The following is a 25,079-nucleotide window of genomic DNA, read 5'->3' as shown; positions in this document are numbered from 1 at the left end:
ACTCCACGGGAGGAGGCTGCGGAGGAGAACTGGAGGCTGAGACCACCGGAGCAGCCCGGAGACCAGCGGCAAGGGTAGGTGGATCTGCTGTTTCCCCTCGCCTGCATTCGGGACTGCTGGTGGGCTCCCCAGCTGGTGGAGAGACCTGCGGACACCAGCCCAGAGACTGCCGCCGCCTGCCAACGGTGAGCCTGTAGCAGACGTGGCACCAGGTTCCCAACTTCCTCCGGGCACCTCCGTGTGCACAGACCCGAGCCGCGCGGCAGGCGCCATATTGCCTCCTCTCCCCCTCCGCCGACCCTACCCGCAGCTGCCCAGAGAGACAATACAGCCACCAGCTGGAGGCACCTCCAGGGAACGGGACCTTCCCGTTTGGGACCCCGCCCGCCCTCCCAGGTGCTGCTGGCACCGTGTTCCCAGGAAAACGGTGCCGACTCAGAGGCTGAGAGACATAGACCCAGCTTGGGCTCCCTGTGGGTGAATTAGGACCGGAAATCCTCTCCCTGGTGGGAATACAGTTTGAACTGTGGGACCCAGAGGTCGGACCTGCAGACCAGATCCCCTGCACGGAGGGCTAGCATTGCCCGGGGCACAGAAGGGTTATACGTGAACAGCCTACTGAGGTCTGTGTGCCTCCAGGGGCGGATCCGCGACCTAGAGGGCAACCCTCCTCCCAGGAGGAGGCCGTGCACCCAACCCAGGTGGCGTTCCTGTGCAGGGAACCTCCCCGCCGGCATCACAGTCCGGGGAGGCCTGGTAGCTTGTGGTCTGGCCTGCTGGCAGAGGCCCAGGAGTAGCTGCGGAGTTGGGGAGGGTGGAAAGAAGCGAGGCCTGCTGCAGACTGCGGGTCTCAGACAGCCCCACCCCCACACCCAGACTTTCTGGCTGAGAGGGACCATTCCAGCCCCGCCCTGACAGCAGAGAACAGAACTTTGACCCCTGCTAACGGCCTGAGGGCAGGCTTACCCAACCCAGCTCCGCCCAGAACGAGAGCTGATAACAGGACTCAAAATCAACACCATAGCCTGTTCCTCCAAGCAAACGCCACCTACTGACAGGGACGGCATCTTGCACAGCCTTTCCACGGCACCCACTGACTCAATATACAGGGAGTGGTCCAATTTCACCCACAGGCACCACCTAACGCCTCAGAAACTAAACAAGGTGTGTGAATACCCAAACAATAACCTAAGGAAAGAAACAACAACTGATCGACATGGGAAGAAATCAGCGAAAGAACTCAGGAAATATGAAGAACCAAACGGAAAACACACCCCCAAAGAGGAGCACCAGCCCCCTAGAAACGGACACCGACCAAAACCAGGCAACCAATATGACAGAAGAGGAATTTCGTATGTGGAACATAAGAACACTCACCCAGCTGCAACAACAACTCAACAACCAGCACCAAGAAACCACAAAAAATCTCCAGGATATGAGAAAAGAAATAGACACATTGAAGAAAAGTGTAACCGAACTCCTGGAAATGAAGAATCAATTCAAGGAACTGCAAAATACAGTGGAAAGTCTCAAGAACAGGGTAGATGAAGCAGAAGAAAGAATCTCAGAGCTTGAAGATAACACCCTCCAATTAAATAAATCAGTCACAGAAATAGAGCAGAGAAACAAGAGAAAAGAGCAAAGCCTACAAGAGCTGTGGGATTATGTGAAGAAACCTAATGTGAGGGTCATAGGGTTACAGGAAGGGGAAGAAGACAACACTCAAGGGTTGGACAAGCTGTTTGAAGATATAATAGAGGAAAATTTCCCAGGCCTTGCTCAAAATCTTGATATACAAGTTCAAGAAGCTCAGAGGACCCCTGGGAGATTCAACGCAAACAGGAAGACGTCACGACATGCAGTCATCAGACTAACCAAAGTATCAACTAAAGAGGCCCTTCTAAGAGCTGTAAGACAAAAGAAGCAAGTAACATACAAGGGAAAGCCAATTCGAATAACATCAGACTTCTCTAATGAGACTTTACAAGCAAGGAGAGACTGGGGCCCCATTCTCACTCTTTTGAAACAAAACAATGCCCAGCCTAGAATATTATTCCCTGCAAAACTAAGCTTCGTATATGAAGGAGAAATAAAAACATTCTCAGACAAGCAAAGGCTCAGAGAATTCACCAAGACAAGACCAGCCCTACAAGAAGTACTTAAAACAGCGTTATGCACGGAACATCATAAAAATAACCCACGAATATAAAAACAACCAAAACCCAAAGATATTAAAGGCCAGATATTACAATGGCTCAAGACAGAAATCATAGCAACAACATCCAACCCAACAGAATGATCAGTAATCTACCTTACCTATCAGTTCTCTCAATAAATGTGAATGGCTTAAACTCTCCACTCAAGAGACATAGGCTGGCTGAATGGATAAGAAAATACAGGCCAAGTATATGCTGTCTTCAGGAAACACATCTAACCTGCAAGGATGCATATAGTCTAAAAATAAAAGGGTGGAGATCAATATTCCAAGCAAATAGAAGCCAAAAGAGGGCTGGTGTGGCAGTTCTAATTTCAGACGATTTAGTTTTTAAACCAACAAAAGTAGTAAAAGACAAAGAGGGTCATTATATAATGGTGAAGGGCACAGTCCAACAAGAAGAGATAACAATTTTAAATATATATGCACCCAACTTAGGTGCACCCAGATTCATAAAGCAAACCTTACTGGAGCTAAGCAAATGGATTAATAGCAACTCCATAATCGCCGGAGATTTCAACACCCCACTGACGGCACGAGACAGATCCTCCAAACAGAAAATTAATAAAGAAATATTGGACTTAAACAAAACTCTAGAACAATTGGGTCTGACAGACATCTACAGAACATTCTACCCAAAATCCACTGAATATACGTTCTTCTCATCAGCTCACGGGACATTCTCTAAGATTGACCATATCCTAGGACACAAAGAAAATCTCAAGAAATTTAAAAAAATAGAAATCATACCATGTACCTTCTCAGATCACAGTGGAATAAAACTAGAAATCAACCCTAACAGAAACTCACATTTCTACACAAAAACGTGGAAATTAAACAACCTCCTACTAAATGATTACTTCGTAAATGAAGAAATCAAGACAGAAATAAAAAACTTCTATGAAGAAAACGACAATGGAGAGACAAGTTATCAACTCCTCTGGGACACAGCTAAAGCAGTTCTGAGAGGAAAGTTTATCTCCATAAATGCCTATAACCAAAAGACAAGAAGATCACAAATAGACAATTTAATGAAACGACTCAAAGAGCTGGAAAAAGAAGAACAGACCAACCCCAAACCCAGCAGAAGAAGTGAAATCAACAAGATCAAATCAGAACTAAACGAAATTGAAAACAGGAAAGCTATTCAGGAGATTAATAAAACAAAAAGTTGGTTCTTTGAAAAAATAAACAAAATTGACACACCATTGGCTAAGCTAACGAAAAGCAGAAAAGAGAAATCTCTAATAAGCTCCATCAGGAATAAAAAAGGAGATATCACAACTGATCCCAAAGAGATACAAGATACAATTTATGAATACTACAAAAATCTTTATGCACACAAACTGGAAAATGTGGAGGAAATGGACAAATTTCTAGAAACACACAGCCTCCCTAGGCTCAACCAGGAAGAAATAGATTCCCTGAACAGACCAATCTCAACAGCTGAAATAGAAACAGCAATTAAAAATCTCCCTAAAAAGAAAAGTCCCGGTCCAGATGGCTTCACACCTGAATTTTACCATACTTACAAAGAAGAACTAGTACCTATCTTGCAGAAACTATTCCACAACATCGAGAAGAACGGAAACCTCCCCGACACCTTTTATGAAGCGAATATTACTCTGATACCAAAACCAGGAAAGGATGCAACAAAAAAAGAAAACTACAGACCAATATCCCTAATGAATATAGATGCAAAAATTTTCAACAAAATCTTAGCTAACCGAATCCAGACACTTATCAAAAAAATAATCCACCACGACCAAGTGGGCTTCATCCCAGGGATGCAGGGATGGTTCAACATACGTAAATCTATAAATGCAATTCACCACATAAACAGAAGCAAAAACAAAGGCCACATGATTCTTTCAATAGATGCAGAAAAAGCTTTTGACAAAATTCAACACCCTTTCATGATACGAACACTGAAGAAAATAGGCATAGAAGGGACATACCTAAAAATGATACAAGCCATATATGACAGACCCATAGCCAACATCATACTGAATGGGGAAAGATTGAAATCATTCCCACTTAGAACTGGAACCAGACAAGGCTGCCCACTATCTCCACTTCTGTTCAACATAGTGCTGGAAGTCTTGGCTACAGCAATCAGACAGGAAAATGGAATCAAAGGTATCCAAATAGGGGCAGAAGAGATCAAACTTTCACTGTTTGCTGATGATATGATATTGTATCTAGAAAACCCCAAGGATTCAACCAAGAAATTCCTGGAACTGATCAATGAATTTAGTCAAGTCTCAGGATACAAAATCAATACACAGAAATCAGAGACATTCATATACGCCAACAACAATCTAATTGAGAACCAAATCAAAGACTCAATTCCCTTCACAATAGCAACAAAGAAATTAAAGTACCTAGGAATATATTTAACCAAAGAGGTAAAAGACCTCTACAGGGAGAACTATGAAACACTGAGGAAGGAAATAGCAGAGGATGTAAACAGATGGAAATCCATACCATGCTCGTGGATCGGCAGACTCAATATCATCAAAATGTCTATACTACCCAAACTGATCTACAGATTCAATGCAATACCTATTAAAATCCCATCAGCATTCTTCACAGATATAGAAAAAATAATTTTACGCTTCGTATGGAACCAAAGAAGACCCCGAATATCAAGAGCAATTCTAGGCAACAAAAACAAAATGGGAGGCATTAATATGCCAGATATCAAACTATACTACAAAGCTGTAGTAATTAAAACAATATGGTATTGGCACAAAAACAGGAATATTGACCAGTGGAACAGATGTGAGAATCCTGATATAAAACCATCCTCATATAGCCATCTCATCTTTGACAAAGCAGACAAAAACATACGCTGGGGAAAAGAATCTCTCTTCAATAAATGGTGCTGGGAAAACTGGATAGCCACCTGTAGAAGGCTAAAACAGGACCCACACCTTTCACCTCTCACAAAAACCAACTCACGCTGGATAACAGACTTAAACCTAAGATATGAAACTATTAGAACTCTAGAGGAAAAAGTTGGAAACACTCTCCTAGACATCGGCCTGGGCAAAGAGTTTATGAAGAAGTCCCCAAAGGCAATCACAGCAGCAACAAAAATAAATAAATGGGACATGATCAAGCTACAAAGCTTCTGCACAGCCAAAGAAATAGTCATGAAAGTAAATAGACAACCTACAGAATGGGAGAAAATTTTTGCATCCTATGCATCCGACAAGGGACTGATAACTAGAATATACTTAGAACTCACGAAAATTAGGAAGAAAAAATCAAATAACCCCATTAAAAAGTGGGCAAAAGACTTGAACAGAAATTTTTCTAAAGAAGACAGAAGAATGGCCAACAAACATATGAAGAAATGCTCAACATCTCTAATCATCAGGGAAATGCAAATCAAAACCACAATGAGATATCACTTAACCCCAGTGAGAATGGCCTTTATCAAAAAATCTCCAAACAATAAATGCTGGCGTGGTTGCGGAGAGAGAGGAACACTCCTACACTGCTGGTGGGACTGCAAACTAGTTCAACCTCTGTGGAAAGCAATATGGAGATACCTTAAAGCGATACAAGTGAATCTACCATTTGATCCAGCAATCCCATTGCTGGGCATCTACCCAAATGATCCAGTGACACTCTACAAAAAAGACACCTGCACTCGAATGTTTATAGCAGCACAATTCATAATTGCAAGGCTGTGGAAACAGCCCAAGTGCCCATCAATCCAAGAATGGATTAATAAAATGTGGTATATGTATACCATGGAGTACTATTCAGCTCTAAGAAACAATGGTGATATAGCACATCTTATATTTTCCTGGTTAGAGCTGGAACCCATACTACTAAGTGAAGTATCCCAAGAATGGAAAAACAAGCACCAGATATATTCTCCAGAAAACTGGTATTAACTGACTAGCACCTAAGTGGACACATAGGTACTACAGTAATAGGGTATTGGGCAGGAGGGAGGGGGGAGGGGGGAGGGGGGTGGGTATATACATACATAATGAGTGAGATGTGCACCATCTGGGGGATGGTCATGATGGAGACTCAGACTTTTGGGGGGAGGGGGGAAATGGGCATTTATTGAAACCTTAAAATCTGTACCCCCATAATATGCCAAAATAAAAAAAATAAATAAATAAAAAAAAATAAAAATAAATAAAATAAAATGTGCCTTTAAAGGACCCCCTTATAAGAACCCTTTCTATAAGAAGAAAAGGATTTGCAATATATGAAACAGAAGGCAATGGAGCAATTATTCAAACACCTACTCAGACCTTCCTTACTGCTCCAATGAATAGGAACCGTGTCATACTAATTCCTAAAGGGCTGAGAAAGGGAGAAGGCAGAGGAGAAGGGGAGGTGGGGAGAGGGGAGTCCATGTCACTTCTGCAAACAAGGAAGATAACTTGGCAGAAGCAAAGAGGTAGGCAAAGGAAGAAAAGCAAGACAAAGCCTGTTCTGTTGCCTCATGCTTGAGGAAATAAGCCATACCCACCCCCGCCCCTCCCAAGAGCTGCCTCCACAAGGGTGGCGGTGTGAGAAGTGCCTCTTTCACTGCCAGATCTGCCATTCCGATTATCCACACTCGTGACTTTCTTTATGATGTGGACATCTGTAACCTCTGTTTTGCTTTCTCCCTTCATGGTTTCTTCTTACACAGGATGTCTTACTATATCTTCATACATAAGATGTCTTACTACATCTCTCAAGATTCCATTTTTTCTTCTCCATTGGACGGCAAACTCTTTGAGGTGCCTTCCAGAGTCTCCCAAAGTGAATTTTGTAAATGCTACACAGCTTATAGTTAAATTCAGAATTCAGAACATCCCAAACATGTTCCCCATGTCTGGAGAAAAAAATTGCTTAGTGTTTTTGTGTAAGAGGGGAAAACAGGTACAAAGATAGAAATATTATTTGTACATACACAGTTCTCCTATGTAGAGTTCCTAAAATATTTATGATGCCATCTAATCTCTGGCTCTAACTTTATCTCACGACACCCTATCCCACTGCCCTGTGTACTCCAGCCCCACGGACCGTCTATGAATTCTTCAAATGGACCATGCTTCTCTATCTCTGTTCTTTTCCATGCCTCACTCACAGCCCATTTTGCCAGTTAATTCCTACTCTTCCTCCAGTTTTCAGCTCCATTGTCCATTCCTCAGGAAAACCTTTCCCAATCTCTCTGGCAAGGTCAAATTCCTCTAAAATAGCTCTACATACCTTCCTTCCTTAGCACCTAACTCAAATATAATTTAATTACATAATTAGAAAAATATTTGCACTTAACCCAATCATTAATACAATTTTACACGTATTGTAGGACTATCTGAATGTCCCCTTTTCCCATCAGTAGACTGTAAGTCCCATAGGGGCAGCAACTTTGTCTATTTTTGTTCATCAGTATATCCCTAATAATCGCTCAGTTCATGACACATACATTCTACAGACATTTAATAAATGAATGAGTGAATAATAAGATCTGTGTGGAGATAAGATTTTATATCCACATTTGAGAAATGTGGAAACTGAGTCACAAACAGTTTAAGGAGTTTGTTTAAGGAGCACAAACATACACATTGGACTCAAAGGTATTTGATTGCTGACTTCAAAGCTAGGGAACGCAGCATTCCAAGGGCTGGGAAGTATTGCGTGGTAATAGTAGGTGCCTAGTGCAGACTTGTTGAATGAAGAAAGGAAAACAAAAATGAAAGTAGGAAGGAATAAGTTATGAACTCCAGGATGGTTTCCATTGTGAAAATGATAGTCTTTGCTGTGGCACGGGGCAGATCACATCACCTTTCTAGGCCCCTGTTCCTCAGCTCAAGGTTGAACTAGACGATCTCCATGCTCTGCAATTCTGAGTTTCTCTGCTTCCGAACTCCTCATACCTTGGGATTCTGTCTAACAGCAGGCACCTACATATGGTGGCTGAGTTACTGAGCAGCCCAGATTTGACTTTATGTTTTAGATCATTTTTAATGTATTCAAAGAGCAATTACACTATGCAACAAGAGGCAATTGCAGGAGCAATAACATCAAAGATAACATATGGCAGCTATGGAAACAATGGAAAGTTATTACAGAGTGTTAAGCACAGCAGATGGAAAAGCTTTGCTATAACCTTGACAGTTCACCCTGGAACCTCCAGATATGCAATATAATTATATGTAAAGAAGCAAAGAACATCTGGTCAGAAAAACCATATTTTTGAGTTTTCTGTTCCCATTGTTAAATGACTCAGAAACTAATAAAAGGGAATCATGAATGGCCTCAGTCATTGAGTCAAAAGTGAAATAAAAACTATAAACAAAAGCCACCTTCTCCTCCCAACAAATTTGGGATTCTCAGTCTAACCAGTCAAGAGATGTAAGCTCTTAACCTGGCTAATCAAATTCCCCACTCGCGTGCTCCACAATCTAGAGCTGGCTTACCTCTCCGGGTCACCTCTCGCCGACTCCCTGACCTGGCCCACACTCTGACCTCACAACTCACTGTTTTTCATGACTCCTTCAAGGTCCAGCTCAAATGGAATTTTCTCTTGGAAGCTTTCCACAATGCTCTCAAATAGAACCCAGGGCTACCTCCTCTAAACTCCCACAGCACTTACTCACTCCCACCTGATAGCACTGTTGGTCATCTCATTTATGTCATGGTTGCCTATCTGTCTCTGTCTCCTATCCCAACTGCCCCACTAGCCTATGAGACTCGTGAAGATACAGACCATGCCTTATTCAGCATAACGTAATCCAAGCACACAGTTGCATGCCTGACATTTAGAAAGCATGTTGAGTTAAATGCTAGGCGGCAACTAATCAATAGATGAATTTATTGGAATAGAAGAATAAGTCCTACTATATTGGCCCATATAGCAAATTTTAACAGGGAGTTTTCAGTGACCCTGCTTCAAACCCGAAAGAGTAACTCCAATGCTAAGAATTTCAAGCACTCTGGCATGTCAATAATGAAATTATTTAGAAAAGGTAGAATCTTATTCTATTCCTTACCTTTTAGCTAAAATGAATAAACTCTTTTTCTATGTCAGGCACAGACCTAGAGCTCTGCATGCATTATCTCATTTAATCCTCAAACAACCCTATGAGGGGTTATTATTTCCATTTTCAAATAGCATAGTTGAGGTCTAAGTAGATGAGTTACTTTCCTCAGGCCACAGGGTTAGTAAGCGGCAAGCAGGGCTGAGATTTGAACCCAAGTCAACCACACTCCAGAACCGGAACTACTTATCACCATGTTGTTTTCCATCTAGTTTCAGGACCACACCTGGTATGTGAACTGTGAATCATGGTGTCTAATGATTTTCTTCACCATTTTGTTACTTTCAATTTACTGTTAATTTTATCCACATAGAATCTTTCACTTTGATATTTCATAATTCTACTTGGCAGACACTTCATCACTTTTATCACACTTATTATCAACATTTTAAAGGCTCAGTTTATCCCACAGTATGCTCAAAAATGTTTAGGGATAGGAAAACAGAGAGACGGAGTAGTCATATCACCTCTCCAAATTCATATAGCTAATAAGGGCGAGAGCTCAGCATGAACTCAAGCTATTTGACTCTAGCACCCAAGTGCTATCACACACTCCCTTAGGGCATCTCTGTATCAGCCCTAAGTCCACAGGTCAAGGTGTCTGGCATTATGTTACCCACCCAGTCAATTCCTGAGTCAGTCCAATTACAGTGACCAAAATCACATACCAATGCACATGCCTCCTTTTCAAGTAAAACAAAATCTATGTTTTCCTATACCTGTCATTGCCAGGTATAGGAAAATCTATATGCTAAAATCTGTGCTAAGCTGTAATTTTACCTCATCCTCTTCCTCTGGGTGGTCGCAGTCCACTTTTATCCCTAATTGGCATTGCCCTGCATTGGACCTAATCCTCTTAGGAAAACACAAGTAAATAATCTCAAAACCATAATTACTTACCTGGTTGGTCAGATTGTCTTCTCATTTTACCAGGAGATAACTGTCCACCAACATAGAAGTGCTACATATGAGAGCTTGCTAAAGTAATAAGTGCTAACGTTTACTGAGGTTTTTTTTTTTTTTTTTACATTTTAAAATTATTTATTTAATCTTAATTTATACTTTATTTTTTTTCTTTCAGTTATACTTAAGTTTGTGAGATCTGAAACTGAGTTTTTATATGATATGCCGGATCCTTTGCTGAGCTCTGCACTTAGGTCATCCCTCTATAACCTGATTTACAGGTAAAGAACTAAGCCCCGAAAGGCTGAGGGTCCTGCCCAATGCCCCATGGCTGCATCCCAGTTGTATTCGACTCCAGAGTCTAGACTCTAAGCTACACAACTTATTATCAGCATCTGTTGTTACTTCTCTAGGCTCTTTCCCCCCCTTTATTTAAGAAAAGCTACCCAGACAAAAATTTTTTTTTTTTGCAAATAAAGGAAATAGAGTACCTGAGAAGGCCCAAGTCGTCTCCATTCAAATCTACCATTTTCAAGACTACCATTTCCTTGTCTGTATTTGAAGAATACCTAGTCAGCAAAACAAAGAAACTTAGTTCCATGTTAGAGTTTGACCCTCAAGTATGACAAACAGCAGAAGCTGACACAAAAACAAAAATATCTCTGGGTTGGTGAGGCGCCCTGACAAGCAGTAATCCTAGGAACTGTACCCAGAATCTCATTCCTAAACTGAGGAGATGATTTAAAGTTGTGATCAAAGTTTGGGACACTAAGTCAACTAACTGGAGCTAAAATATATATTTTTATGTAAGATATATGTAACATTATATAACACATATGTATTTCTTATAAAAAGGATTTGTCTTTGAAATTTCTACTCATATCAAATTTTAATGGAATTTCTTAAAAAGAGCAGGGACTATGTAAAATCAAAAATATTCAAGATCCACCACCTAAGTGTTCGTTTATGTCTTTTGAAAGTAAAACATATTTTCTAAAAACCAACTCTCTTGAAAGCTATTGAAAAATATGCAGACAAATGTAAAATATCAAGTGGCCAAGTTAAAACTGAGATATTATTTTATACCATCATAGTAACCAAGTACTTTTGTCACAAACCTAGTTAGTGACTTTAAAAAAGATTTTATAAAAAGAAGATAAAATAATTATCTCCCTCGTTGTTCCATTCAATTATGTGGGTTTTATTTCTTACTCTTCCATCTGTTATTTATTCTTTTATTTTTTTCTGTCTTGCCATACTATCCTGGACTAAGATGATTTCTTCTGGTTAACACATAATAAAAGAGTTATTGATTAAATTTTTTAAAAAAATGTGTTATGCACATTTTTATCTCCATTTTACCAATGAAAAGGCTGAGAGCCAATAAATTAAGATAAGTAAATCACTAAAGGTCACATAACTAGGAAGTGATAAAGTAAAGATGAGAGCACAGTTATGCCTGATATCAAAGCCCAGGGTCCTTCAGATATCTATATTGGCTCCCATGCCCAACAAAGTGGAAAGATATGGTGTTCTTTTCTACATTCACTTTTTGTTTCTACTTGTCTTAGGTTATAAGCATGTTTTTAAAATATTTTAGCTTTAATACTCTCCTAGGATCCCACCACATTCGTCAAGTAACAACACTGTTCTCAGATTTTTGCTGCTGTTCTCTAAAGGAAACGCAATGATTCCTTCTCACCTCGCTCTCTCCGATTGAGGATTCTGAAGGTAAGAATAAGGGCTTCGGTTGATCTGCACACCATCCACATTTCCTTTATTGATAAAGATTTTGCCTGGTTTCATATTTGTGTGTGCTATCTCAATGCTCTGAAGGTTAAAAAATAAATAAATAAATAAAGGAGTCACAAGCTTAGAAATCCTGGTGGGGAAAATGACTCAGTCAATATAAACAGAAGAGGCCTGTGGACAACTTCCTTTCTCTCTAACATGCGGGCACAATGGGACAAAAGCTGGAGAACCACATGGCTGGTGCCATTCAGGAGGTAAACAGAAATGGCTCTCAAGGTTGAAATAGAGGAAATGCTGTGTCATACACCTGCACCGACCTGATGCCTCAGCTCACAACGAGCCCCACCTCCTTGTCTCTCACCACTGGGAAGACAGGCAGAAGTTGCCATTTCAGATGACCAAAATGGGAGACTGGACTTCTACCACCACACTAAGAACATGATTGATTAACATGTGAGTCTTCCCACCTCCCTTCCCTCTCTATCCCACCACCCTCTAAGGCAGAGTTTTTCAAACCTTTCTTACTAAGAGCCATAGTGAGAGATAGAGTTTTCGTCATAATGTAACACACATCAACACATGCATTCTAAAACAAAAGTTCACAGGCAAACTATACCCCTTACTATGTGTTGTGTACTTTGATAGTTTACAATTGATTTTATTGGAGGTGTTTTTTTATTTAGTGCTTCTTATGGCCCATGCAATTGATATCATAAGCCATTAATAATGCATTGCAAGCCACAGTCTGGTGCCATTCAGGGGGTAAACAGAAAAACTCTCAAAAAAATCTCTTGTAAAGAAATTTGCCTTTGCCAGCTGGATCCTTGAATTTTGGGGGTGACTTTGTGAGAAAAAATAGAGAAAGAATAAACCTGGAAGGCAACAAAACGAAGAAAAATATTAGCAAGAATCCTATGCAAGAAAATAGTAATTTGGAAGACAGAGGGAGGGGATTGCAAGCTACCCACACCCGGAATGAGAGAGAAGTTTGAAAGTATTTGCTAGGAGCACCATGGAGGTCTGGGGCTGCTATAGAGGACTTGAGAAATGAGAATGTATGTTTATGAAGTAGATCCTCCTTGCTCTTCAGGAAATACAAAAACAAAATTAGAATTATTTGTAATTACATTTGATCCCTTGATGGGTTCCTTTTTGTGTGACTTTGTGGAGAGAACAGACCATGCAGGGCCCTGTAGTTTATGAGGAACCCCAAAGCAAAATGTTTTCTGTCTCTTTAGATGATTCTGTGGGGCTTACTGCCATAGAACCCTCCTCTTCCAATCAGTCAGTGCCTCAGGCCTCACAGCCCATAGTCAGGACCAGAAGCTCGGAGAGAGTCAGGGAGGAGAAAGAAAGGAAAGTGCTAAGACTGTGCTCAGGCCCAAATCCTATAGAGACCCTCCATAGCACCCAAACCACTCCCCAAATCCCTGTAAGCCGTGGGAACAAACAGCTGCCTCTGGGGCTTTTTGCCTACCTTCATGATACCACTGACCATGTACTCAAAAGTTCGATTGCTAAATCCTTCACTGGCAATGACAAAGAGAGTATACTGGAAATATCCCGCTGGACCCGAGTGTGTGTGAGTGCCACTCAGGACAACGTTGTCTCTTCTGTACAGGGAGCCATATTTGCTCTGTAGTCTGTTCAGGACCTTCAGAAAAAAAATTGAACTGAGATAAGGGATAACATAGGAGCTCAGCATGAGAACAGGCTATGATGACTTCAATCACTGATCCATACCAATGACATCCCTTTCCAATGGCCCTTCACTCTATGTTGGAGTATATCATCATAGTAACAACAACAAAATGATGATAACGATAGCTAACATTTTATAGATTCTTGCTATGTGCAAGCACAACACCAGGCATATTATATACATTATGTGATTTAAAAATCTTTGTACAACATCAAGAGATAGGTATTGTTAATCTAATTTTTCAGCTGAGAATATTGAAGTGTACAGAAGTTAAATAATTTGCCCATTAATGCAATAAGTAGCAGAACCAGACTTCAGACCCAAGTCTCTCAAACCATAAAACCAGTACCCTTCCTTGTTCATCATTCACCCATTGTATTAATATTCAGACACATGCTAAGCACAAGCAGTATATGAAGTTCTTACCCTGATGATGTCTGTATTCTACTGAAGGAGAAAGATAACAAACAAACAAATACATAATATTAAATCATATAGCAGTAAATACTATGAAGAAAAACATTGCTGGGTAAGGAAAAAGAGATCGATGGGTATTAGTGAGTCAAGAATTTTTTGAAGAGGGTCTCTCTTTCAGCAGAGGCTTACATGAAGAAAGCAAGCATGCAATATCTGAGGGAAAAAGTTGTGCAATATCTGAGGGAAAAGCATCCCGAGCGCAGTGAATAGACAATGCAAAGACCTCTTAGCTACTCTGTTGGTCACTTCCTAAGTCAAAGAATTCAACATTCCCTGAAACAGACTTTTACACTTATTGGTCTAAGGAAAGCCATCCACTATGATGGAAGAACATCCCAGCAATGTGGATGAGAACCATCTTTTCAGCACTGACTTGCTAGCCAAGTGGGTGAGCAACCTAAGCAGTAGATTCTCCAGCCTCAGTCAAGCCTTCAAACAACTGCATCCCTAGCCAACATCTGAGTGCCATGTCATGACACAGAAATGATGAAGTTTGGCTCCTGTTCTAAAACAAGTCAGAATTGCAGAACCCAGCCACTCTGGGATTCCTGACCCACAGAAAACATGAGCAGCAATACATGATTATTGTTACTTTAAGCCACTAAGTCTTTGGATGATTTGTTCTACAGCAGTAAATGTTCATTGAATTAGTCAATCAATGAATATCCAAATTCATGGCTAGTGCCTTTGTATAGTGCACGCACATCAAGAAAATAACAGAAAGAAAATTAATGATGTTGCTGAGGACCTGTTTTGGATTATGCTTTAATTAGATGCAACCTGAGGTTTGGTATTACTGTGGCTTGTTTGTGAAAGATCATTAAAATCATCCAGCAAAAGTGCCAAATCCAATGTAATCATTAGCAATGTTCACCTTGAGTATGGCATAAACAGTCTGATAAACTTTCTCTCTGAAGAAAAAAAAAAAAAAAAGCCCTCATTTGTATTGTTTGCCAATATCTGTGGTGTAAATACTTCCCCCATGTTCAAATTCAAGCTACCAAAAGCTTAAACAGCCAGTTCACAACATTCCTGAATATTTAACAATTGGCTCTCATGAGTTGGCACAAGCCAGTTCCAGCACATCACTGGGACATAGGGGAATGGCAGCTTATGTGCTATGTACTGAACGTACATAGAGACGACCATTCAACCTCTTCTATTTTAAGTGAAGAGCTACACCACCTTACTCCCATCATGTGGTCACCGAAGCAGGAAGAAGGTTTTGCAAACCATCTTGCCTTATTACCCTCTCCATGCCCCAAAGACTGACTGTTAGGTTACTATGTCCACATAAACAATCCTGTGACAGAAGGAGAATATGGAAAGAGAATTTGATGTAACCAGACTCACATCCTTCTGTGTCTGTTTGATCCTAACTCCAGCCCCCAAAGCCTCACCACCTTCACATCTTCTTCCACACAATAGCTACCACACTAGTGAAGGAGAAATGTCTACAAAGAGAAGGGGAAATGATCATCAAGGGGACACCATGAAAGCTGAACTAAAGTCTAAAGCTGATATTCTTACAATTCTGCAACTAAGATAGGAAGGTAGTGGAGAAAAAGGACTACAAATCAACTTTAAAGCTCCCCTAACCACCGCCCCCCATTTTATTCCTAAAGAACTATAACATGAGGATTTTAGAATTGAATGCATTTCTTCGTGTCTATTCAACAATCAAGTTCTTAAAAAGACAGTAATTATGAGTCTTGAATGTTTTAAACAATAAAAAGATTATAAACAGCACACATAAATTTTATTTTAAATCACAATCTCTAATAGGAAACCAGACACATGAGACTTCTAGGAAAAAGGAAAGAAAAAGAAATTAAAACCCCAATCATATAATAATGCCTGCAAATAGGCATTATAAATAGCATGTTTACCACTTCATGGAAGGAGGGGTATTTTAAGACAAAACAAAGGAGTACATTAATGTGTATAGCTCACTTCTTTGTCTTCTGTTTCCATTCCATTTCCTGTGGCTGACACTCTTGGGAGCATGACACAGAAAGAGTTAGAAAGTCATTCTGTTTTCCTGCCCTGCCTCACTGCACAGAGATCTTCCCTAATCTTCATTAGATGCTGGAATTTCATCATTCTTAAAGCTGAGTCTGAGAACCTACATAAAACCAGGTGTTATAAATAAGCTTAATGGCACTTATTTAGCTGCATTTATTTTTCCCTCCTTCCCTTGGGTGAACTTGGGATAACTAGGTGGGTGAATTCAAAGTCTTTCCCACTGGGCCTCAGATTGCATGGGGAAGTGAAACTGGGAAGAGACAGTTGAATGGTGCCCACTACGGCCTTGATAGCATCTACAAACCAACACATTAAACTCCTCTCCTATTTCCACACCACCCCCAAAGTTTACCTTTTGACTCTTCTATTTCTGCTAACCACCCTTCAGTGGTAGGGTCCTAAGCAGAACCATCTCTGATCCCTCAGAAAAGCAGTATAGTGCAGTAATAATGAACATGGACTCTGGCACTAAGGTACTTAAGTTTGAATCCCAGCTCTGATTGTTCCTAGTTGAACAACCTTGGATAAGTGACTTGGTCCTCTGAAACTTGGTTTCCTAAACTCTCAAATGACATGATAATAGTACTTTCCTCATAGGGTTGCTTGGAGGATTAAGTAAGTTAATATTAATATATATAAGGCACTTGGAACAGTGCCTGGATCATCATGAGTACTATGTAAATGTTACCTTTTACATTATTCATTCCCAAATCTCATTAGCATTTAATCTCCTACCCCCATGTAGCCTCACTGCCATCCCATTAAGACCTTTGTGCTAGCCTCACATCATATAGGGGAAATTGTCAGGCAAAGTTAAAAAACACTTCTGGCAACCTTAGTTTCCCTTTTTTGTTCTTTCAGCCTTCTAAAACTTTGTAAAACTCCCGTGTATAAAATCCCCTCTGTTTGAAATATCTAGTAGGATTACTGCTTTCCTGACATACCCTCACCAATAAAGCCTCAATATCAACTTATGTCTTCGCCTCTAGTTCCCTTCTATTCCAATCCATATCAAACACCACTGTCTGATTAATCATCGTAAAACAAAATTGTGTTTACATCACTCCACCACTCAAAAATTTTCTAAGACTCCACATCACTCACAGAATTAAAAAACAATTATGAAAAACACACCTTCCAGGTACATCTCCAGCTCTGCCACTGTATGTCCAAATAGAATTCCTCTGTTCCCTCACAAAAGAGTCTACATCCCTCCCTTGCTCTTCTAAGGGTTCATGCTGTCCCCTCCATCTGATCTCTCTCCCTCCCCATTTTAACCATTCAAAATTCTGCTCACTCAAGTGTCACTTCCTCTATGAAAATGTTTTCCTAATTTCCACTTCCTGAATCTCCTTAAAAGACTATCTGTCCACAAATTCTCCAATACTGCTCCCTTCAAGAGGTAAAGCTTAAACGTCCACTCTTGAATATGAGCTGGACTCAGTGACTTGCTTAATGAATAGAACAGGGTGAAAGTAATGGTGTGTAACTTTGGAACCTGGATCACAAGGCACTGTGATTTCCTCCTTGCTCATTATCTTGGGCCACCTACTCTGAGAGAATCCAGCTGCTATGTCATGAGAATAGGAAGAGGGGGGAACTGAGGCCTTCTGCCAACAGCCACGTTGCAGGAACCATCTTGGAAGCTGATCTTCCAGTCGAGTCAAGCCTTCAGATGACTGCATGCTAGCTGCAAGACAACCTGAGCCACCTAGCCAAGCCAGTCCTGAATTCCTGACCCACATATCATGTGAGATACTAAGGGTTTTGTTGTTTTAGGCCACTATATTTGGGGGTAATTTCTTACACAGTAATAGATCATTAGTACACCATTGTACTTTACTCCAGTGAATGACATCTGTCTGTACCTTTCTTCTATCCACCAACTAGATTATGACCTCATAGGAGACATGGATTGTGACTCACTTAGTTATATGTCCCCTGAAGTGACTAGAAAAGTACCTCATAAAAAGTAGGTGGTCAATGCATTTTTCCCTCAAGAATAGAATAATGTCACTTTTCAGAATGCGGGCTCTGGGATTCAACTACTTGAGTTTAGAATGCAGCTCTACCATTTGCTAACTATGTGAATGTTGGAAAGTTACTTACCTTCTCTAAGACTCAGTTTCCTCACCTGTAAAATGGGGGTAACAGAGCCATCTCCTAGTTTTGTTGTAATTCTAATTGCTGGAGTGGGGAAGACACTTCATCTCCTGCTCCTCCTGTCTCCACAGATGGGAGAGGCTTCCATTCCACTCCACTCCCCAAGAGGAAGAGATGTTGGAGTGATGCCTCTGGTCACCTTGTCACCCCTCTCACTGGCTCCTTCACACAGCAGGAGGAGCGAAGTATTTAATAGGTGAGGCTGACAGAACTTGACATTGCATGACTGACATTTACGGTCATTGTTCCGGTCACTGCTCCAGCCTCTCCTCTTTCTCACATTCAGGAATATGTGAGTAGACATTAACAGAGCACATTCTGCCTTTGTGACCTAAACCCACGCAGAAAATATAACTGGGTCAGGGCTTAGAAATTGGCTTAGAGAGAGAGAACTGGAAATCCATGTCTATCAGTCTATTTTTCTCTCCTCCTCTTCCTCCTCCTCTTCCTCCTCCTCTTCTCTCTTTCCCTTTCTCCCCTTCCCATTCCCTCCACCTTTTCCCTCTCCCTCTCTTTCTCTTCCTATTAAGGCCTCAGGCAGTCCAGGACCTTCCGTGCACCTTTCTGCTAAGTTCAACTGTCTCCATGGGTGGGTAACGACCTAAATTTGGGGAAAATCATAGAAAAGCCTACCATTTTTTATAATACAGTTTAACTATTAAGAAAGCTGATGTTATATTCTTTTTTTTTGAGACAGTCTTGCTTTGTTGCCCAGGCTAGAGTGAGTGCCGTGGTGTCAGCCTAGCTCACAGCAACCTCAAACTCCTGGGCTCAAGCAATCTTGCTGCCTCAGAGCCCCCCCCCCCCCCCAGTAGCTGGGACTATAGGCATGTGCGACCATGCCCAGCTAATTTTTTCTATATATATTAGTTGGCCAATTAATTTCTTTCTATTTATAGTAGAGACGGGGTCTCGCTCTTGCTTAGGCTGGTTTCAAACTCCTGACCTTGAGCAATCTGCCCACCTCGGCCTCCCAGAGTGCTAGGATTATAGGCATGAGCCACTGCGCCCGGCCTGATGTTATATTCTTTTTAAATTTTTATTGCAGAGATTTTTAAACCCATACAAAAAAATCAGACTAATATAATGGACCCCCATGTGCCTAACACCCAGCTTCTGCCATTACCAATTCATGGTCAACCTCACCAGGGTTGCATTTTAATTCTCATCTGATTCCTTGCATCTATGTTCAATTGTCTGAGAACTTGACAGAGGGGTTAGTGGTTCATTGACTCTCTCCAACTTCTAACAAGGAGGATTAAATGAGAGAATATATTGAAAGTCACCTGGAACATAATAAGCTTTCAAACAACATTAGCATTAATAATGATGATGAGCCATCAGCAGAATTGAAAGCAAGTTTGGACCAAGATAACTTAGACTGAAATAACAAGGATCATTCTTGTAAGATTGTCTGCTAGCGCGTCAAGACCTTATAATGCTCAAGGTCATAGGAACCCACTGGATGAGAAACCAAGAGGGCTTAGTTTCTGTCACATTCACCCACAGACTTTCCTTTAGACCATGTCATTTCTTTCTCCCTTCAATCACTTACCTCCAGCCTGAGCCTTTGGGATACCATGCCTATGTCGATGCTGATAAACAATATTCGATTTGACCCATCAGGTTCTGCCATGATGAAAGCACGACTGTATAGCCTCGTGAGGATGCCCCGTGCATTCTGGCCATTTTTGCTGTAGCCCATCTAAAGAGGAAGAGAGAATCAGAGCCATTCTGTCTCACTCCCCTGCTCCCAGGGACCAGGCACAAACCTGTAAGTACAGACCGCTTCGGACAACCCCATTAAAAAGTGGACAAAGGACATGAACAGAAACTTTTCAAAAGAAGATAGACCGATGGCCAACAAACATATGAAAAATGCTCAACATCTCTAATCATCAGGGAAATGCAAATCAAAACCACAGTAAGATATCACTTAACTCCAGTGAGAATGGCCTTTATCAAAAAGTCCCAAAACAAATGTTGTGGATGCAGAGAGATAGGAACATTCATACATTGCTGGTGGGACTGCAAACCAGTACAACCTGTGTGGAAAGCAATATGGAGATACCTCAAAGAGCCAAAAGTAGAACTACTATTTTATCCAGCAATCCCATTACTGGGGATCTACCCAAAGGAAAAAAACACATTCTATAACAAAGACCTCTGCATACAAATTTTTATAGCAGCACAATTCACAATTGCAAAGATGTGGAAACAACCCAAGTGTCCATCAATACATGAGTGGATTAAGAAAATGTGGTATATGTATACCATGGAGTTCTACTCAGCCACAAAAAACAATGGCAAAGTAGCACCTCTTGTATTATCCTGAATGGAGCTGGAACCTATTCTACTAAGTGTCACAAGAATGGAAAAACAAGCCCCACATATACTATCAAATTGGTACTATTGATCAGCACTAGGTGTACATATGGAAGTTACATTCATCTGGTGTCAGGCAGGTGGGAGAAGGGGATGTGTATATTCACACCTAATGTGTATAGTGTGCACTGTCTGGGGGATGGGCACACTTGTAGCCCTGACTTGGGCAGTGCAAAGGCAATATATGCAACCTAAACATTTGTATCCCTGTAATATGCTGAAATAAAATAATAACAATAATTTTCAAAAAGAATACACTTCTTCAGAAAGACAAAGAAAAGAAAATGTATATGACACTATGGCTGTGAATGAGACAATGTATGTGTTTTCAAGAATGATAAAAAAGAAGAAGAAAGCCAAAAGCATAAAAGAGGTTTTAACCTTCTGTGTAGAAAAATGCAAAGGCAAAGTCATCGATCGATCCTTGGCAGAAGCTCTTCCCTGGCCCCTGGGCAAGGGAGGAGCTGGTGCGGCTCTGGACCCCGTCGTTACTGCACCAAAGACCTTTCGGGACCTTTCTGGGTTTTTTTGGAATGAAATCGTTTCTCCTGCCTAAGGTACTGAAGAAGAAAATATTTCCCCTACCTCCACCCCATTGCCCAGGAACATTCTGAAAATCTAAGGCCTCCCCAGGTTGGTTGTTTAGTGTGTAGTTCTGTTTTCTGAAGAAAATGATGTCTTTATAATTAAGTAATGTCTACTGAGGGCACCTCGCCCTGGTTTTTCCCGTAGTGTCACTCCCTATGCCACGTCAGACCACTACACTTGTCCCAAGCCCCTTCTCTCGCTGTGTCATAAAACCCTCCCACGAAAACGACAGCCAGGTATTGACAGTGGCCTCTCTATTGCTTGCATTACTCCTCCTGGGAGTGTCCGTTCAGGATTCACAGTCCAAGGTCACTGAATAAGCAGCTGGAAATAATTCCTAGAATCTAAAGATTATTTGGCAGGATGGAGCGAATTCCATCAGTCAACTTCATGCTCTGGTTTCCTAGGGTAGTGTCGACATAAACGGATATTTCCACTGTCATAGCCAAGAAGTTGCGCTAGCAGTCAATAGGCCACACCTGACACATAGATGTGTTTTATTTGGCTTCCACATTGTTGGTCCATACTAGGTTTCCAGTTTTAACTAGAGTTGCCCTACATTTTTGAAATGAGAAATTTAAATCTTCTAATCTTCAGTCCAGAAGTTTTCTGGCTTCTCTTGAAAGAACTTCAAGACAGGGCAGTAATCAGTTAGAGACATACACTTTATTTTTACTTTTTAAATTTTTTTTACCAATATTTCCTATGGCCCCCACCCCCGCCTCCACCCCAACCCCGTGCCTTGCAAACTGCAGATTCGCTAGACATTTATCATCTTACACTGGCCTGATTCAGTCACTCATGGTACCTGCCCACCCCCTGTAGTATTTACGTTCACCGGCTCTGCCACTGCTGTCTATAAAAAATGGCCAATTGACTTTACAAGGGAATTGTGGTTGAATAAAAGTTTCTTTCTTCCTTCTAGTATGGTCATTCATAGTGTTAAACAGAAGCAAAGTCAGTGAAAAAGCTAGAAGAAAAAGATGATGATATAATCATCAGGAATGAATGCAGGATGCAAAATAATAAAAATTACTTGTTTCACAGTGTCCTTATGGAGCCCATCATTTACTTACCAAATTGATATCTGCTACTTGTCCTGTGCAGTCAGCTCGTCCAACACCAATGTGATAACCGCTGAAGTTCTGGAACAGAGGCGGCTCCGGAGTGCGTGTCACTGAGGAAGTGTGGGTGGCCGTCGAGCCCTGGGTGCCTGTGGAACCCTGGCTGGGTACGGAACCCTGGGTGGCCACGGGGCTCCGGGTGGACGTGGGACCCTGAGTGGTTGGGAAAATATGGCTTCCTGAATCTAAAACAGAGTGAGATTTTTGAGAAACAAGATTTCAGCCCACTTACTTGTCAGCGTCAATCGGAATACAGTACATACGATGGGGTTCCTAAGGAAAAATCTTTGTATATTTTCTTATATGTAAGATATACAGTGAGAAATACATTAGAAACCTGTTTGATGTCGTAATCCTAAACAGGATCTTTTTCTCAGACTAGAGATGTTTCAGACCAACAGTCAAGGCCTCATGACAAGCCGCTCCTAGTCTAACTCACATCCTACCCTTCTGCCCCAGCCAAACTAAACAGGTGTCAGGTTTCTGGCACACAACTCGCTAATCTCAACCTCGGGGCATAGGTTTCTTCAGTTCTCTCTATCCAGACTCCTCACGCCTTTCCTCTCCACCAACCAACCTCTAGCACCTGCTTCAGAATTCGTCCATTTCCATCACACCTAGATCTAGCCCAAGTGCTCATCTCCAGATGCCCCCTACTGTCTCTACCCTGCCTCTGACCCTCTTCGACCTTCTAAAGATTTTTATTTTTAATGCAACCTAGATCATTGTACACTTGATGCAATTTCCCCTTTTTTAAATTATTCTCATATCTGTATATCATATACAAGTGTGTGTAAGCACATATATTCCATATTAATATGCGGGTATATATATATATACATTTCTTTCTCTCTCTCTTTCTCTCACACATACACACACACACACACACACACACACACACACACACACACACGAATACAAAGGGAGGCAGTATGACATGGAGATTACAAAGGGAGATGCCAGAAACAAACTGTCTGAGTTTGAAATCTAACGCTACCACTTACTAACTGAACAAATTGTTTAACCTATTTCACCCCAATTTTCTCATTTATAAAATGGAGATAATAATAATATCTTGCTTCCTAGAGCTGTTTTGAACAAAGTGTTCATATATATTAAAAATTTAGAACAATGGCCGGTATATAGCTTCAATTTGCTTTACACAGTTAGACATTCTATATATTCATTTGTTTTTTTCTTTGTTTCCACTGCCCAGACAACAGCCAGGAGTAGCCAAGGCAACAAATGTCAGTGTCACAAGACATTAGTGGTCAGAAAGTACTTAGGCAAGAGATTTACAGCTGATTCCTTCTGAGCCCTAGAATTTTGGAGCTCAAAAAAACTTAGGGATCACCTGTCCTCAGTTTTACTGATGAGAAAACTGAAATTCAGAAAAGCAACAACCAAGAATTTGTGGTGAGCAGGTGATGACTCTGGTATCCAATCCAGGTCCTCAAACTCAGAATCTGATGATCTTTCAACCAAATTCTAGCTGGAGTCAGAATCCATGTCTTGTCATCCCCAACCCACGTTTTCCCACAAGGCATCAGATATTGTAAGGAGGGAAGCAGGCATCGTTGCTATCACCTCGTTGTCACCAGCCTAGAATGTCGTGCCAGTGAAAACCAAACCTGGCCACATAGCCACCGGCAAGTTATTTGCAATCTCAGAGTCTAGGTTTCCCTATATGAAAGTAAAAGGTAGGACTGGCATCTACCTTTATAGAATTTTTGTGAGAATTAGATGAAAAAATTATGTAAAAGCCTTATATAGTGCTCCACACAGAAGCCATTCAATAAGCAATAACTACTGCTATGAGAATAGTTACTATAATTATTAATAACTTCCCTGAATCTCAACCTCCTGAGTCTCTAATTTTAACAGCTAAAACTAAATAAATTCTAAGGATCCTTTCATTTCTATCAGCCCAAGCCCCTGCTCTGCCCACTGCAGGATCAGAGGATCTCTATTCCTCTGTGTTTCTCAAAGCATGGGAACATGGTAGAGAGTACACTGGAAAAGACACGAGGCCACCAAAGGGAAAGCCGAGGTGAAAAATGCCATCTTCTTCTCCATTTGGCCTGAGGCCCGTCCTCCCTTTACTTTGATCAAAACATTCAATCCCCACCTTCTTTTCCACTCTCATTTTCGAGGTATGTATCCTAACAGTGGCTGAAGCAGAGGCTCCTAAAGAGACCCATTGCCAATACTACCTGAAAACATAGCCTATGGAGTTTTCAAAAACCAAATTTGTTGCCAACATTTTTAAAAATCAGGGGATGTCTAAAAATCCCAATTTCCAGCTTCTCTAGAAACCTCTGGAGATCTGAGACCACGTGACATCATGACAACAAGCAGCTGGCACTCCGGGGGGCTGTGGACCCCCTTCACCAGAAGTGTGCCTGCCTCCTCACTCTGCCTCATTGACAGAATTTGATTGGCCATTGCAAGGATTTGAGTTGGAGACCCCTTTCTCTAAAGCTTTTCACATACTAATTGACATTCAGTGAGTTTTTTCATCTTCTTTTGCCCCCAGGAAAAGATGACGCCAACAAGGAAGCAAAAGGAAAGATGAGAGGCTCGAGGTTCACATCATTGGGCCTTGAAGAATGCTGGGCTGTGCTTAGATCACTGGAAAAGCTAATGGCAAACACGTACATGTCAGAATGCCTGTACACTGG

At 41.2% G+C, this 25,079-nt stretch overlaps 1 protein-coding gene and 1 long non-coding RNA gene across 4 annotated transcripts in view; one reads left to right on the top strand and one right to left on the bottom strand.

Moving 5' to 3' along the window:
• The window catches only part of LOC105870302 (uncharacterized), a 32,784-nt gene extending 10,382 nt beyond the window's left edge, over positions 1-22,402 (top strand). Inside the window, exons 2-4 of the long non-coding RNA XR_001153544.2 lie at positions 10,361-10,463; positions 11,800-11,913; positions 22,322-22,402. This is a non-coding gene — a long non-coding RNA (uncharacterized LOC105870302). The remainder of the gene's footprint in view (positions 1-10,360; positions 10,464-11,799; positions 11,914-22,321) is intronic.
• ASAH2 (N-acylsphingosine amidohydrolase 2) overlaps positions 1-25,079 on the bottom strand; it is a 91,120-nt gene that overhangs the window by 46,213 nt on the left and 19,828 nt on the right. For all 3 annotated transcript variants that reach the window (XM_012762867.3, XM_012762869.3, XM_020280561.2), the window contains exons 4-8: positions 22,351-22,583; positions 19,857-20,006; positions 13,412-13,588; positions 11,885-12,012; positions 10,674-10,751 (exon numbers count right to left, since the gene is read on the bottom strand). In XM_012762867.3, the coding sequence (XP_012618321.1) occupies positions 10,674-10,751; positions 11,885-12,012; positions 13,412-13,588; positions 19,857-20,006; positions 22,351-22,583 (766 nt within the window). The remainder of the gene's footprint in view (positions 1-10,673; positions 10,752-11,884; positions 12,013-13,411; positions 13,589-19,856; positions 20,007-22,350; positions 22,584-25,079) is intronic.

Source organism: Microcebus murinus, chromosome 14 (assembly GCF_040939455.1).
Source record: "Microcebus murinus isolate Inina chromosome 14, M.murinus_Inina_mat1.0, whole genome shotgun sequence".
NCBI classification, from domain to species: domain Eukaryota; kingdom Metazoa; phylum Chordata; class Mammalia; order Primates; family Cheirogaleidae; genus Microcebus; species Microcebus murinus.
Note: the sequence above shows the minus strand (reverse complement) of the source record. Positions and strands in the feature narration are given on the sequence as shown.